Source organism: Syngnathus leptorhynchus, chromosome 4 (assembly GCF_054491065.1).
Source record: "Syngnathus leptorhynchus isolate UIUO chromosome 4, UIUO_Slep, whole genome shotgun sequence".
In the NCBI taxonomy this organism is placed as follows: domain Eukaryota; kingdom Metazoa; phylum Chordata; class Actinopteri; order Syngnathiformes; family Syngnathidae; genus Syngnathus; species Syngnathus leptorhynchus.
This window is the reverse complement of record NC_141198.1, coordinates 15,571,169-15,588,688: the sequence shown is the minus strand read 5'-3', so window position 1 is coordinate 15,588,688 and position 17,520 is coordinate 15,571,169. Positions and strand designations below refer to the sequence as shown.

Sequence of the window (17,520 nt, the reverse complement as noted above, 5' to 3'; positions counted from 1 at the left end):
CACAGAAACAATGGAAAATCCATGGTGGCCTGCGGCTATGAAACATACATCCATTCAATAACTAAAATGTCATGCTAAGGCGATATCATCAATACATTTTCATGTACATGTACGGGAGAATGCCTTAGAAATCAATTATGTCCTTGCCCTGACCTATAGGACTACAAACGAAGGCCCGATTTTGCCATGTACCAGCTTGATTCACGTAAAACTCCCTTTTGTTTATTCATTTCACTAAAGGTGTATAAAATGGTCTCTGCAATTTGAGCGACGTCACTGGCACAGCCAGCTGGTGGTGGTACAAATGCTTCAAATTCAAAAGCTTTTAATAACTGCCCCAGGAAATAGACACTTGTGAATATTGTTGTGGCACTTTCAATGGAATACTTTTCCGCTTGTTTTTTCCGCCCAAGGGAATGACGTCAAAATGAGACAAAATAGTGCTGAGACGGAAAGAAATGATGAAAAAACAAAAAAAAAAGGCTGACTCAAGGGCTGCATCAATTGACATGACAGCACTGCAGCTGTGAACAGACAGAGCAGTTCTCAATCTTTCCTTACTTTTTATTTTTTCTCCATTCAGCGTTAAGCTATTCAACAACAAAAACTGTACAGAAATCGAAGCCTACCAGAAAAGAAAATTTGAAGATCCGACTCAAAAACAAAACAGACTGTGTTGGTGTTCAGATCTAGATTCCTCTTTGGAAATGGCCAAATTGTCCCTAAAATGGCTGCTTCAAACTAAAATGAAAGATGTCCTGTCTCTTTTGAGACAATTGTGGGTCTCATCATGATAGATGTGCCTACCAAATCTCATGTTTGAAAGTGAACCTGACTTGGGGGCTCAATTCTTTCAATCTTCTGGACAATGCGACTGAGCCAAAATGGCCGCTTCAAACCAAAATGGCGGACTTCCTGTGTCTTTTCAAACATGGCTTTTTCAGATGTTTCTGGTGGTCTAAATGTTTCACTGTTTCTTCTCTTTTTGTTAGTCTATTTTGGAAAGACATACCTACTAAATGTTATATGGCTAAGTGAACCTGGTTTCAAAGCCAAAATGGTGTTCTAAACCAAAATGGCTGACTGTAACTTTTTGGGCATGGATATTTTTTTGTGTTGCTTTAACCAATAAATTTCAGGGGGCACTACTAAAGTAATATCTGCAATGTTTCTGATTGTTTGCGCAAATAACTGAAACAAAAAAGTGGGTTTAAGTCTTTATTGTGAATGTGAATCATTTGCACGGTCGCACCACACACACACACGAGAGAAAAATGAAGTGAACATAGCAAGCAATTCAGTCCTCTGTACATACAGGAAAATCTCAAATCCAAGTAGACGAGTTTGAAGCAGGAGGCAACCTTTGGCAGGCAGAACGTGAAATCTATACGCACACTTTCACACACATTTGATTGTACACGCAATGATACTTTTCCTTGTGGGTAGCTAACAGATGAGTCCATACGGGCTCCATGGAGTGTCCACGATAATCCGATTTAGACTGATCGAATTGTTGCCATGAAGAACGTCAAATGTATGACACAACATTCTTTTTTTTTTGTCACATACTGTACAAACTTCCACGCCTGCCGCTTGAGTGCCTTGTTACATCTTAGTGTAGCTTAAGACGTTCACAGTTATTGTATATTGTGATTTTTTTTATTTTTTTTTATCGTAGCGCATTGTAATCGCTACGTCATAATCCATTAGCCATCAAAATTTTCGGTTTCTTTTATTTTTGTATGTTTTGTTCCCCTGAAGTCAAGATGCTACATTTTGTAAGTCAATAACTCAAACCAAGATGTACTAATTGTTACTGTCACTTTTAATTTATTTAAAATCAAATTTTGATAGGTCAGACATGCAAAATATGGAGGACTGAAAGTGCCAGAAAAAAATCAATACATCATGAAATGTTTATTTAAAATGCTCAATAATTAATTAAATGTCATTTATTAATAAAATAGTTAATTAAATAAATTAAACAAATGAATAAATGCATCATTAAATAAAGAATTAGATGTCTCGATATATATATATAAGTTTAATATTAAAATATAGTAAATGATCAATTAGATGTCTCTAACTATCTGTATATATTAGGGTTGCACAATATATTGATATGTAATATGCATATTGCAAAGACATGCAATAAGTTTGCTATGGAATTGTTTGCTTTTATCTTTTGTGTATTTATTTTTTCACCCACAAATAAGTCTATTTCTGTGCCACGTTAGTGAGGCATGATTATTGCAAAGGTGTGCCATGGCATCCACAACTGAATACTTACTGTATACAATATAGTAAAACTGCACTTTCTGGGAGGCCTTTTATAAATCGAACGTAACCTGTGCAATGAACAGACCTTTTTTTGTAGCTACATAGGCAACGTCTTGGATCTTTGCATTCCATTTGGGAAAAGTCGAGAGAAAAAAAACAGTTTTGAAGTTTCTTTTTATCTGGAGGCACAACAGTTTTTTTCACCGTTTTGATTCGACTCAGCCGTCAAATAAAGCAACAGACGCCAGTCTAAACCGCCAAGACAATCAATGAGGTAACCATAGATCATGTGATGAGTAGCCCTTCACAAATTAGCGGGACAACTATCGTGTCCCCGAGATCGTTAAAACACAGCTAAAAATACTACGTGACACTAATTCAACACAAACACACACACTCGCACGTTACACGTCCACATGCAGACTTGACGCAGGTACTTTCTAGACGTTCATCCACGTTTACAACACCGAAAACATTTTTGAATATTTTCATTACGTCGCGTCACAGGCACAAAAATGCAATACATTCCCCCCCCCCCAAAAAAAGCACTCTTTTTTTTTTGTTTTTTTTTTAATGGACTATAGTGTCCAGTCGTCGTCAGGGAGCTGTTCCTAATATTTTGACCCTCATGTTGTTCAAAAATAATGATTCAGTCCTTTCATTTCAAAAATTTCTTTAGCTTAACATTTGAGATCTTAAAAATATATCACGTACAAAATACAACCTTTTTAATTACTCTGTCATTGTATCTTGTTTTATTGTGCTTTTTTTTTAACTGATCATGTTTTAAAAAACATGTTTAATCAGTGTAAATAATATGAATACCGTATATTCCGGACTATAAGGCGCACCTTCAATGAATGGCCCATTTTAAAACATTGTCCTTATACAAGGTGCACCGGACTATAAGGCACACCGTTAATGCATCATGTCAGATTTTTAATCCAAATCATTTTCCATTATATCTTTTTTATTTCAACTTCAGCAACAAATTACTTTATAATCACAAAATAATGATCCATAGTCTTTTTGATTCATGATTCATAGTCTTCAGCGGGCCACGTGTGATTGATTTCATGACACTGACGGCTTTTGAGAAAATGTTAGGTTTTTAGGTGCGCCTTATAGTCCGGAAAATACGGTAAATAGTTTCTATCTTTCAGCTGAAATGAATTTGACATGAAATGAATGATCAATTTTTCTTATGGGAACACGAATGTGCACCGAATGACGTGAGATAAAAACACGTGGAAACGCAAAAACCAACGCGGGTGAGAAATACTTATTTGAGGTGTTGAACACTGCACACAAATATACCAAGCTGGCAGTGGAGGATCGCTCAGGCAGAAAATTGAGAAGAAAAAAAAGCTTGAGGGTGCTGAGTTGTCCAAGTTTAGTTTGTGCAGCACCCAAATTTACACTGGATGAAAAACGGATTACAGGCGTTATGACATCATCAGGCCCTGCCGACCGCCCACATGCTTCAGCAACTTAGTTATGTTTATGTATTATGTGAAATATCTTGTCGAGAATATATTTCAAATCGTTTAATTTTCAGTCTATTCACCTGGAGACTTTTTTGTGATAATCGTATTTAAGGAAAACGATTCTTGATTGAATCGAACAACTGATTCAAAAGGCATTTTTTAGGATATTAAAATCAAACTTAAAAACAGTCAGGCATCTTTTTTGTTTTCTCTATCAATTGAAGCAGTACTTAATTTCGAATGAATTATTGAAACACATCAAAGTTCCCATGGTGGATATAAAAAAAATCCAAAATGTATCCATTTAATCTTAGTCCTTGCCCTTATAAAAGAAGGTGGCCATTTCTCCAACATTGGCTTCAGCTTTGTAGGCTGATGATGACATAAGAGGTGGATCTGAATGAGTTTCGAGGAGCAATGCGTCCTTTGTTCTTTGCTAGTGCTAACAAACAAAGCCATAATTGGTTACCGAGGTGTCTTTGGAGTACCAAAATGAGCAGAAAATACGTTTTGACACCCTTCTCTATAATTATTTTACGAATTTCAGATCTTTCGGCTCTCTGAAATGCAGCAAAATGAAAACAAAAGTGAAGAAATGTTTGTTGATCAACCCGAATTGGTTTTGTTTGGATTAGTTAGGGTTAGCACGCTTTTTCTTGGTCCATGGAGTAAGATGTCTGGGAAAAAGAATACTATTTTGATTGTGGGGTGGAGGTTTCCATTTCTAAGAGCATCTTTCTAGATCCTCCCACCAGTTGTTAGCTTAGCAGGCTAGTTTGTTTTCGTCGATCCTGTTTCAGTCGTTTTGAACATGATCCCACTAACCATCCGCAAACAACAAAACCTACCTGCAAAGTGCTATGAAGTTGGCAGAGGTAATGACTTATTCCTGCTTCTGAAATCTGCATTGCACATTGTTGAGAATTTGCCTTTATACATTTATACATGACGTTTTTGGGAAGGTCGGCGCCTTCGTCAGTTCACAGGGTACGATGAAGCTCGCCAGCTCGTCATCATTTCCTTGGAGGTAGCTTCCTGAAGAGATCGATCGGCACTAGGACGGAAAAACCACTCCTCGCTTCAAATTGACACGGCTGTTACGCCGCCGCTACTGCAGGAGCCCTTCTCCAAGTCCTCCAGGACCAAGTCCTGCTCGGCAACCTGAGGCACCCGCCTAGAGCTGCTTTTGTCCAGGCTGTTCAGCGAGATGGGCTCAACGGAAGTCTGCGCGTTATTGGCCGGCAGCACCGAGTTGGGCTGCAACCGGTGCGAGTAGGTTTTCTTCCGCTGTCCGTCAGCCGCGCACAGGCTGAACTTGAACACCACCTGGAAACCCCGGCGGAAGTTCTCGTTGAAGAATCCGTAGATGATGGGGTTGACGCTGCTGTTGAAAAAGGCCAGCCAGTGGGCGAAGGGGTAGATGTAGATGTTGACGATGCGGTACTGCTGCTCGGTGAGCCGGGCGTAGTCGCTCAGCATCATGAGGGTCCACAGGGGCAGCCAGGACAGGATGAAGAGCAAGGCGACGATCAGCAACATCTTGATCACGCGCTGCTTCTTCTTGGAGACGCTGTGGCGGTTATCGTGACCGGGCTTGCCGCCGGTAGGCATGGCGGTCTTGAAGAGCGTGATGCCGATGCGAGCGTACATCACGACGATGAGGGACAGCGGAGCCAGGTAGATGTTAGCGAACAAGACGGTGGTGTAAACCTTGCGCATCTCCTGGTTGGGCCAGTTCTCCCTGCACCAGTAAAAAGGAGTGGTTTTGTTGTCGTAGCCCAGCAGCACCTGGATGCTTTGCTCCTGCGTCACCTGCAGCATCACGCCGGATGGGCACATAATGGATATGGCCAGGACCCAGATAATGACGATGATTAGCGTAGCGGTGGAGATGGTCAGCTTTTGTTTGAATGGGTAGACGATGCATCGGAATCTGTGGAGGGATGAAAACAAAAGGGAATGAGCGAAGCGCTCCAAAGTGAAAATAGATATTTGACGTCCATAGCCGTCAATGGATGTGTTAAATAAAAATCCCGACCATGGGATGAAATGGTGCAGGGACTTGTCACATTTGAGATAAACGCAAGTCACCCCCCCCCCAAAAAAAAAATGCTGTGATTAAAAGTCAAGGTCTTCTTAAAATAAGTTCGCAAAGAAGGCGATCCCAGGAGAGCTTGAATCCGAAGCGCTTGACAGACATACGAAATGACACCGCCTTCTCTCAAAGCACTCCAGACTCTCGCGTCCTTTCCAGCGGCACCAGACGACCTCGGGCTGGCCTGAATGATAAGAGGCACTACGAAGCGTCTGTCGCTATCGTACCGGCGGCCCTGTCGGTCGGCACGTCTACGAAACTCACCGCCAATCAGAAAGAAGGATGAACTGCTGTCATATGGATTGACGGGGTAACTGGGCTTGAAATTAGAACACATCCAGGCGGACAAAGAACCAAGAACAATCCAGATGACAAGGCAGTGACGATGATGCCAGAGGTTTGTGTCACCCTGTTTGTGATTGATCCTGAACCCTTGGAACGCCATGTACTAGAAATGCTAGTAGTGGTTTTTACCAGTTTTACCAGAAATAGTACCTGTCCACAGCGATGGCCACCAAAGTGAAGACGGACGCCGACACGGAGATGCCCTGCACCATGCCGCTCATTTTGCACACCAGGTTTCCAAAGGGCCACCCTGAAGACAGGACAGAGGTTTGGATTTATTTACAGGTGCCGGTTGTTGGTCTTACCTGCCATACAAATCTTTAATTTGCTGTTTTCTTCTTTTACAGCGCCCACAAAAAAAAAATCTGTTTATGTTTAACTTGCCTCACATCCACCCACTTCACCATTTTTTTTTTTCTTTAAAGCTTGAAGTCATTTTTGGCTCCCTCAGCCTGCTTCCTCACTTCTTGCAACGAGGTAATTTGAAGCAAAAAATGTTAGGTTTTATTTGATTTCTTTTTTCTAGGCTAAGAAAAATTAGGTTGACGTTGCCACAAAAGCTGATGGCGGTCAATCAGCCTTTCCTTTCATGTGATCCCCCTCACACACAGCAAATTTCTCATTGTCGCTAGCGATCTTCTTTTGAAGTTCACAAATGGCGATCATTAGAGACAAGAAAGGTGATGGAAATAATTTCAATTAAAGCCGTAAGCACCCAGGCGATGCATAGATAGACTTGTTAAAACCTTGACATGTGCAGTAGCTCCTCGTCAATGGATGGATGGATGGATGGATGGATGGATGGATGGATGGAGGGAGGGAGGGAGGGAGGGAGGGAGGGATGGCAAATGGAATATTTACCTGTAATAATGTTATCCAGCAGTGTTGTCGGCATGCAGAAAATGCCCACCAGGAGGTCACTGACGGCGAGGTTGAGGATGAACAAGTTGGTGACGGTGCGCATGTTGCGGCTACGCAGCACGATGAAACACACCACGCCGTTGCCGGCCATGCACACCAGGAAGATGAGCAGGTAGGACACGATGAAGATGGCCGCCGTGGAAGGGTGGTGCAGGTAAAAGCCCACGTAGGTCACGTTGTTCCTGGGAAGAAGGACGTCTTCCTCCGAGTTGTTGTAAAGCGTCCAGTTGTCCAGTTGCTGGTTCATTTTCAACCTTGAGAAGGAAACAGATGAATGACAGCTTTTATTTATGGAGCCTCGTCCCCAGGAAAAATGATTGGCCCGTTACCGATACCCGCTGGTCCTTGCTAACGATATATTTCAACCCAAAATATCGTATCTCTGTTTTTCTTCTTTCTGCTTTGGTGGTAATCCACACATACTTGCACGTCCATACTCTATTCATGCATGACCTGAGCAATATGAAGGTATTAACCACTTCCAGTTTTTCATGACTGATATTTATGTGGACTGTTTTGTTAGCAGTAATCACGCTCTTGGTTTTCTTGATGTTCAGGTGGAGAACCATCTTGCTGCTTTAGCTGCGATGGAAATGGCACGCTTGGATATGCCTCCAAGTTTGCATTCTTAATGATTTATTTACAGAGAAGCAGATGTTTGCTGCACTTTAAGTGTATAGGATATAACATAAGAGGCTCAACACTTTTTAAAAAAAAAAAAAAAAGACAATTTTTGGACGATTTTTCATGAGAGTGATTGCATGTCATTATCTTATATTGTAATACATTCATATTTAAAAAAAATACTGAAATAACAGCGCTAAAACATTATCCTTTTATTGGCATCCGTCACCATCGAAGACAAGTTAGTTATTTTGGCGAACATGAAAGGCATCGTTTCACATTTTGGGAAAAGGGGCAAGTCCAAAAAGCGAGCAAGGCAAGGCGCGTCAAAAGCAATTGCAGCCTTCTCGCTGAGCATTAGCCTCACTTAAGCGTTTACCAAACCGAGTGAATCGAGCGCTTTCAGATCTTGTCACTGAGATGCTCCACCTCTTGAGAATCCATTTAAGCTGTCTAAACCCAGATGGGTGACACGCTTGTATGTGATGCCGACTGGTTTTTCGTAAGTCTTCCATCCCCACTGTGGATGGAGAGACTCCACGTGACGTTTGTTCGTGACACACATTTCACTGCCACTCGTCAGTCAACGCTATAAATCACAGACTTCCCCCCCCCCTGAGAATAGACCCCGCAGCATCTTTTACGCCCACCCACTCGATCCCCCCACGACACCCTCCCACCCCCAGGCGGTGGCAGTCGACGTTCTCCCCCACTTTAGTGTTTGGGCTAATTTGTCCCTCGGCATAAGGTTTTAACACTTCAGCCATCCAAACGTCCATCAATTGAAAAATAAAAATGGCGTGTTGTTTGTTGGAACCCACGGACAAGTTCTCAAGTGAAAGCTGCTTCCAAAGCTGGAATTTTCAAATGTTCCATTGGCTCTGCCGAGAGCTTCTTTTGAGGCTGTACCAAAAATAGCCAAGTGAAAGCTCGGGGAAAAAAAAAAAGAAAAAGAAAGTCACCAATTGTCATAATGCATGGTAATAAACAAGTCTCTTAGTCTCGCTTCCTCATGGTTTCCTCTTAAACATAAGTGACAGTCGTGTAGCCACACGGGGGAATCCAATCGATCATAACTGGAGTGTATACAGTACGGCCCTGTTGTTTCTCTCCATTGCGTAACAGCCTGATCTCGAGCGTGAGTTTATCCCGAGCCCAAACCATCTTCGCTCCCTTCTGCCACTCATTCCAAAATCGCAATGATAGATAATTGCGTCTCATGTCAAGCAATATCGTTCACAGCTCTGTAAAGACAAAAGGGCAGAAAAAAAAAACAACAATACACATACACGCTCAAAGGTGGGGGGGGGTTGGGTTATGTCCATCAGTAGACCGGGCACAATGAACCTACTGTGTAAGCTACTCAAATGAAGATGATGGGAGGGGCGCATGCACCCAATGCTTGGTGACTTTCACAATGCGAAAATGGAATGGAATAAAAACTGAAAAGCTTGAAAGATGAAATGAAAACATGTTTTTTTGAAGAATGAACATAAATATCCGGAGAGCCATACACAAAATAAATAAAAATATCGTGAAAAAAGATGAGTGGTATATTTAAATAAATTAAATACATTTAAATGTATAAAATGAGTATACACAAAAGAGGCACACTTGGTATCGTTCACAATGAAAAAAATAAATACAAATAATAAATACATGAATAAATAACAATAAAAATAAACTAAAATGTAAAAACTACAAATAAATAAAAAATATAAAAACTGTAAATACCAACGTAAATATGAAATAAAATAAGTGCCAAAATTTAAAAATATATATGTAAAATAATATAAAAATCAAATATTACGTATACGTAGGAGAGGTAATTTTTGTGACTTTCACGATGAAAAAATATGGAAACTATGTCCCGCAAAAACAAAAATACAAACCAATTTATGAGGTAAAACATATAGGAAGACATGCATTGCAAAAAAAAAAAGTGAAAGGTAAAATAAACTAAATGTATGTTGTATGTTTATTCTCACAAGCAGGAGAATAGACGTGAATCCAAATTAAACAAAACCAACAGGACAGCAAGTTGCCTCCTCAGTTACTCCAAACTGAAGCATCTCACCTTTTTTTAGGGAGGGGGGCGTGGGGCTTTGAAACGACACGTGTCTGCCACACCTCTCAACATGAAGAAAAGAGAAAAGGCTGACGGTACGAGTCCGGACGGCTGCGCGTGCGCGCTTGCATTGTGGAGACGAAAGATGCGCTCAGCCCGACGCTCTGAGCGCGAGTGGCCGGCTGACAGCGGCGCTTGGACTCTTTTTGAGGCCGTGACGTAGAAGGCTGACAGGGAGGGGCCGGGGAGCAGATGAGGAGGAGGAGGAGAAGGAAGGGGGGGGGGGGGTGATACCCTCATCAAGCTGTTCGGATGTGCGCCCATAGTGATGCTGCAGGTCACAGCTGGTGTGAGCTTTTTTTTTTATGTATGCAGTGTCAGTAAGCCTACAACGTGGAAGCGGTAATCCAGTGTGGAGAAAAAAAAAAAAAAATGAGGGCAATTCCCCAAGAGACGGACGACTTTCAAGCCGAGCGAATTTCACGCGTCGAGCTCATTCAGATGCACGCTTGGATGACACGTGAAGGGAAAAGGATGAGAGTTTTTTGGTTTTGGTCAAGAAATACTCATTCATGGTAAAAAAAAAATAAAAAAAACGGTTGCAACAGCCATATTGGCGCGTTCAAGACTTTTTCTCGCAACTTTTCTTCTCTGCTAAATTGACTTGGACTTGTCTTTTGGTTGTTTGAAGATGATCGAAGTCTGCCGCTCGCTGCTCTTTTTTTCCATTGCCTCTTTCCTCCCCATCGTTTCAAGTCAAGTCCGTGTGTCGATGGCCAAGTCATCAATGTTAAAGCGTTAATTAATAACTGTTATGATTTGGCCGTTTCCTTGTGAAGCCTATCAGAGCTGAGTGACTTTGAATGGCTTTTTTTTTTTTTTAAAGTGACTTCAACGACGAGAATGGAAAGTCATCATTTTCAAGGTTAATGGAGATGATGAATGAGTTATCGTGGCGACTGGGGGGGTGATGAGAATCGCAACACATTTTTGCAGTAGGTGGCAGTATGGCGGACAATTGCATTACATGAAAACATTCTGGACGCCCGAATTTTATGCAAATTGTCTTCAAATCGACCTAATTGGCTCTTTTCGGACCCAAATGTGTTTTTTTTTTTTTTTTTACCCAAGTGTTTTTCGATTGTATTTGGGTTACATTCGACCCAACTGTTGTCAGAGTGTAGCTTGCTATCAAAGCTAAATGAACAGCGTTGACTCCTACAAGGGATAAGGCTTCTCCAAAGCACCTGCCGAACTGGATTAACGTCACGGTTTATGAAACGGACTGCAAATGAAATAAGACGGCATGCGCTCTTTCTTGTGGAAATGAAGCCGGTGCACCGTGTGAAAGGAGGCGTACAAGACAAATGACTTCCCACTGGCTTTCGTCTTCATTTTTTTGCACCGCGGCTGTCCCGCTCTGCTCGTTTTTTAATCTGTATTTTTCTTCACGTTTACACTCGCTTGATTTCTATTTTAAAACGTTGACAATTTCTGCGTGATTTGTCTTATTTTATCTTAAAATTGGAAAATCAGTCATGATGTCATCTCTGATATCCAATCAGCTTCTAGGATGCTGAAACGCTTTTCCTGTCAACCAATCGGTTTGGAGTTCCTTTGGCGTTGAGTAATTAGCTCCAACATAAAAGGTCAGGAGAGAAACTGACCGCTAGGTAAGTAAAGGGCGGAACGGCTGCCACTTGCGAGGTTATCAATAATTTACAACCGTCCAACCGCGAAAATGGCGGGGTTCGTAGCGTGCATAAGGCCAAATGCTGGCGTCTTTTCCGGAAATCAGCGGACCTTTGCGTGGCACTGCGTGTTCTAGAGAGAAAAGCTGGCGTAAACAAGTTGAGCGCTCAGCTCATTAGGTTGCTTTGGTGCAGTTGAAACACACTTTAATCAGTGGCAGAATACTTGTTGGCTTGTCGTCATGGCAATGTAACCTTCTCATTTCTTGTGTCGGCCACAAAATGTCATTAAAATACCAACCTGTGGAAGGTTAAGATGGGTAATATTCTCAAATGGTTTGATTTTTTTTTTTTTTTTTTAAAGTGGCAATTAGGAGCAATCACTGTCTGTCACTTGATTGGAAAGTTCCTTTGCTGGTCAGCTGAGCTGGTGGGTTGGTCAGCTCGTTTAGGGTTTGTTGGTTGGACGGACAGTCGGTCTGTTAAGTTTGTTAGGCTTTGTTGGTTTAGAGAGCCAGGTTGGTTGGTTGTTAGGGGTAAGGTTAGTTTAGGGTTAATGCTAGGATTAGATTAGTGGTAGGGCTAAGGTTAGTCAGGCAGTCGAATAATCAGTTGGCTAGTTCATGGGTGGTTATTTTAGTAGTCCAAATGAAATTAAATATCCTTTTTTAGTTTAGTTTCATTTTTCGGTAATTAAAGTCTCTAAATACAGCAACATCTGGGCCAATGGCCTTTTTTGAATGACTTCTGAGGCAGATTTTTCCCACAATGTTGACTAAGTAGGTATTAAGAGCAATCCAATCTGAGATCAATAGTGTTGGAACAATAACCCAGGATAAAATGTACCAAAGATGACCAAAAGGAATTTCAACAAAGTCAAACACGTGAGCCCAAGATAGCACGACGGTTCTTACAAGACCGATGCGTCACGACTCGTTTGCAGAACACTTAATTGGCCCCGGCTCAGCTCACCGGGCCTTCTCTGCATGAGCTTCTTGCCAGACGTGAGGTGCAGCCTGATGTAGGAGTACAGCTGGTTTTGCTTTTCTCAGGCTGTTCTCTTAGACTTGTCTTTATATCGTCACAATGTTTCATCTGGCACAGAATCCAACATTAGCATTGGAGCTAATTATTGGGAATAATTGTTGACAACAGGTTGCTGGCTTGATTTTTCCTGTCAAAATGATCTCTTCCCCCCCCCCCCCCCCCCCAAAAAAAAGTCTTTAAAAAACTAATTGGGGTAGTTTGACTTGAAACTATTAATTTTAACTATTTTTTTTTTAACAGTGAGTGAGTAAGTGATGTTAGTGGTCTGCTCCACTCTTGTGCCCTCTGCGGGCCGCCTTCGGCGACTTTGCGGCGTGGTGCAACGAAGCCTTGCAAAATTCCCACTGGGGAGGAATGACAAGAGATAACTGCCACCCCCACAGAGGAAGAAGAGCACGTGGCCGTCTCTATGGAAACATCACAGCTCTATTGCCTCACTGTTGGCACGCACGCACGTGTGTGTGTATTGTCATTGTGATTCAAAGATCAAGAAACCAGGAGGCTCCTGAGTTGAATAGTTTTGTTGTCTTATCTTTACCGTTATAGCTTGAGTTTTATATTTTCATTCTTTACTGTGCCCATGCAAAAGCTGTTGGTATTTATCTTGTCTATTCATGGTGCTAAACAAATACATTCGCCTTGACCTTGCCTGAGCACGATCAATAGTTTGGAATGTTAGTCAAAGTTTTAAAGACTGTTTATGAATCTCTGCCTAGCAACAAGCGGCTAAGTATGAACGTGACAAGTGTTTGGTGGTGGGGGGGGGGGAAATATCAAATGAAGTCTGAAGGGATGCTTGTCAGGTATTTTTGTCAACAGTTTTGTTACCGGTGACCGTTGAAGTGGTCCCCTGCAGACGCTGGGTGATTTTTGCAAAGCGGCGGGGCGTTTGATGGGGGGGAAAACAAAGGGATGTTCATGTTTACGCTCTGCTCTTTGTTTCTCAGGCGGGAGAGAAATGTTACACACAGCAGAGAGGAAGTTGCAGCTACAGCAGGGATTAGATGGAGAATAGGAAGTGAGGGCAGGGGAGGGGATTCGCAATTCCATGCAAGACAAATCTGAAGCAGCTTCACAATACAGCTGTCCTGTTGGTTAAAAAAAAAAAAACTACAATGGCCCACGATTGCAACAGATTTTAATCTCTTTGCTTGAATGCTACTGTTTGCATGCAATAATATCATTTTAAAAAAGTAAAAATGAAGTGTAAAAACAAAAGTTGAAAATATTGTGTATTTTTTTTAATACATGCAATACATATTATTTTAAAAAATCAGGAAAATACACTTAACAGAAAATAAATTAAACATAAAATAAAATACATAGCAAATGCCTAAAAATGAAATGTGTAAAAAAGAAAGAAAAAAAAAATATTCTGCTCCCTGCTTGCACTTGCCTTTCCCCCACTCGTTCCTGGAGTGTTTTTATGTTTTTGTTTTTTTAGATGTTGAAAATAATGAAAATGACGCATGAGGATAAGTTATTCAGAAACTGAATAGATGAAGTATAAAATAGCAACTGGAACGTTAACGTCTCGTGACATCAGTAACGACAGTGCTCCAGTTTTATAAGCGTAGTAAAAAAAGGGATCCCCAAAAAAAAAAAAAAAAAAAAAGCATCAGCCCAAATGTGTGTCGTTAATCCTTGGATGTTTCTTTGAACTATTTTTACAGTAGGATAAGGCGGGATGCGCTCGGCGGATATTTGGAGTCGACTTTGCTGACGGGAGCTGAGTCAAAAAAGCACAGCAGGCCTTAGCAAAAAAAAAAAAAAAGACAGCTGCTGATTGGCTGAGACATGGCGCCGGCGTTCAGGCTTGATTCTTTGTGACATGTCCGCCTCTCCTTCACCTGACAGTTTGCTTGCCTGGAGGGGGAAGCTGGGTGAGCAGACCAGGCAGGCAGGCGGGCCTTCATCTGCATGCCAAATTTTTCTGCTTCTACCTGCTCCAAAATCACATAAGGACAAGTCGAGCGCAACAACTGACACTCTACATTCCAATCAACTTTTTATTTTCCAGGCTAATATGCTAAGCTAACCGCTTGAAGGCTTTCAAAGTACGTCAAGCAGGACAAACTTTTCAAAATATTGTTTCAACTAGTAGAACACAATGACAATCTCAATACAATGAAAGTTTTATCTAGGGTCAAACTTTAAGGTTGTTTTCCTGTACAACACTTTTGTTTCATCCTTGAATGTTCATTTCTATACACTTGAGACCTTTGCATTACAATAGTGGGATCACAGTATGGGGTAATTTTCGACTTGTTGAAATCCTTTGAAGATTGGATCTTTTCAACATGCGCGACTCTTGTGCACGTGAGTTCGATAGAAAATAATTATACATATTTTGCGGCATGGTACTCATTTAAGTCGCCCATCCGTGGTGCGCATCATTTATTATTCATGTCCGCTCACCACATGCTGTGTCGCTCACATGTTGTGAATACCTTACCGTCATATATGTGGCATTTCTAGGTTTTCATTATGCTGCTGAAAAAGCACATTTCCCCATTGCGAGATTAAATAAAGGCTTTATTTACAGCACGGGGCGGAATAAGCAACGATGCCCTGAGCGGCCGACTGTAAATGACCTACAGCGGATGCTGTGACCCAGCTGGGCCATTTTGATCACAGATTCCTGGCAGGTGGCAAGATCTTTTGATGTGGAAAATCACAGAAGGCCAATTCAAATGAAGAGTGAGGCAAAAAATGTTCAGGCCAGAGACTTAAGAAAGCACATCGAGCCGTGAGATAAATATTTTTTTTAAAAATCCCACAAAGAAGACTTTAGCTTAATTTCAAATTTTGAGGTCAAACCTTTCCATCTTGCTGGAGTGTGGGCAATAACGTCATTCTTGTTTATTTACCGTTTGCTCGATGCTATGGTGCTAATGCGAGCGACAAACTCTGCCGCGTCTTCTCGATTACCGAGAAAAAGAAACCATTTGATGGCACGTGTCCGAGCGGGGAACAAGTCCAATCAGCCGCTGAGACAAAACGTTTCAAATTCTATAAAAGCAACCATTACTGACCCCCGCTAACATCACACTGCAATGGATTTTTTAGATATGTGCTCCCAGACGGTTAATAGGAGCAGAATTGAAGGAGGCCACCGTTTGGCGCCTGTTCCATTTGGGCCAAGGGAAGCGACCACACGTTTCCATCACGTCCACCGCATTAACGGTCCTTTTAAAAGGAGGCCATTCGGACGACTTCTCAGAAAAGATGGAGGCTCATTACGCTGGACATTTAACCCTTAGATGGACAAGTGACTGTAGCCTACACGCTTCCATAAATGGGTCAAAAATGACCCATATTAGAATTTGTGTTTTTAATGCCATTTTTGTCAAACTAGGGTTTTAAACTAGGGTGGGAGTTTCTGACTCGTGTTTCAAACCAGGGTTAGGGTTTCAAACTAGGGTTATGGTTTCAAACTAGCATTTTAAACTAAGGTTAGGGTTTCAAACCAGGGTTTCAAACTAGGGTTAGGGGTTTAAATTTGTCACAAATATTTACAATATCATTTTAATTTTATTTTAAATGAGCAGGATAGAAAGTGTGGATAATGATGAATAAAGTTGTTCCCTTCACCTACATGTGCCGTAAAATCAAACTGAAATAATAATCAATTAATCTGTCAGTATCGGTTTTCAATCGATCTCACAAATCAGGCGAATGTACCCCGAGACCATCAGCGACCCCCCAATCCAGGTCACGGTTTGGCCATGAAATCTCTGTTTGACGTCAGCGGGCAAAATTTCTCAAACTCGGTTTCTAATTAGACGGAATGCTCTCAATTGGGCGCCAGAGGAGATGCGGCGACATCATCGCTTTGTTTCCCTTCAGTTAATTAGCCGGAAATGATTAGATGGTTACGTCATTTACCATATAAAGTGGGCTTACCGGTAGCTATTGCTTACTTTCTTTTTGTAATAATAATAATAATAAGAAATCACAAATTGAAAAGATAGAAAAAGTAATCATAATTAGGAGAAAATCATTCCGTTAAGATTCTTTTTCAAGAATAAAATTGAAATCGTCCTTAAGAGGAAATTACTATCAAAATTTGTTGTGAACAACCTACGTTGTAATTAGACAAAAAAGAAATTCCAAAGTGACAAGAGCAAACAAAAGTAAAGATGAAAAAGATTTATTAAATATTACCCCAAAATGTAGTCCAATGAATTAAATTTTTGTCAAAACATCTCATTTGTACCGTAATCATATCAAAAATGTGATTCAAAGCTGCGATCTCTCTGTTGCAATAGGCGGAAACGGACACAAGAGGGAGCTGTGCTTTCATTCATCAGGAATTATGGCAAACATGTTCATCGCTTGCTTTTCATTTAAGTACGCAAGTCACTCAATGTTTGTTCAATAACTTTTTATTTTCAATATACATTTCATTTGAAAAATAGAATTTCTAAAGTACTTACTCTAAAAAGTCACCATAAAATAAACAGTTAATGAAAAGCCCGCCCCCCCCCAATACAGCTTGTGAGTTCTTGTATTTATGCCCATTCAAATTTGTTGATTTTTAGTGTATTTGTTTTGGCTAATAACAAAGAAACAATCAAACAAACAAAAACACACATGGACTATAAATATAAAATATCATCATATTGTTACTTTGGCTGATGGACTAACATGCATGATTAAAAGTAAGCTTTAAAATAGTCACGCTTACAATGTGCCTCCCAAATTACAGTAAAGGAAAAAAAGATAGTGTTTCATTCTTTGTTTTGATTTTTTTTATGTGATTATCTTGGGAATGTTAGGATCATAAATTAGCAAATACGTTGCTAGAATCCTCAGAAGACAGAAGAAACAAAAACAAAAAAAGAAAAGAAATGAAACAAAAAAAAAAAATCTGTGCTTGACAGATATCTTTACTTTTACCGGGATATTTGGGGAGAATTTTGGATTCAGTTTCCAGACCTCATGCTAACTAGCACAATG

At 40.9% G+C, this 17,520-nt stretch overlaps 1 protein-coding gene across 1 annotated transcript; it reads right to left on the bottom strand.

Moving 5' to 3' along the window:
* Positions 1-4,847: 4,847 nt before the first annotated feature.
* Positions 4,848-7,375, bottom strand: npffr2a (neuropeptide FF receptor 2a). Its single transcript, XM_085909300.1, has 3 exons — positions 7,069-7,375; positions 6,358-6,457; positions 4,848-5,700 (listed from the first exon to the last, which is right to left on the bottom strand). Exons 1-3 carry the CDS (start codon positions 7,373-7,375, stop codon positions 4,848-4,850), a joined length of 1,260 nt encoding a protein of 419 aa, XP_085765426.1.
* Between the last annotated feature and the right edge of the window lie 10,145 nt (positions 7,376-17,520).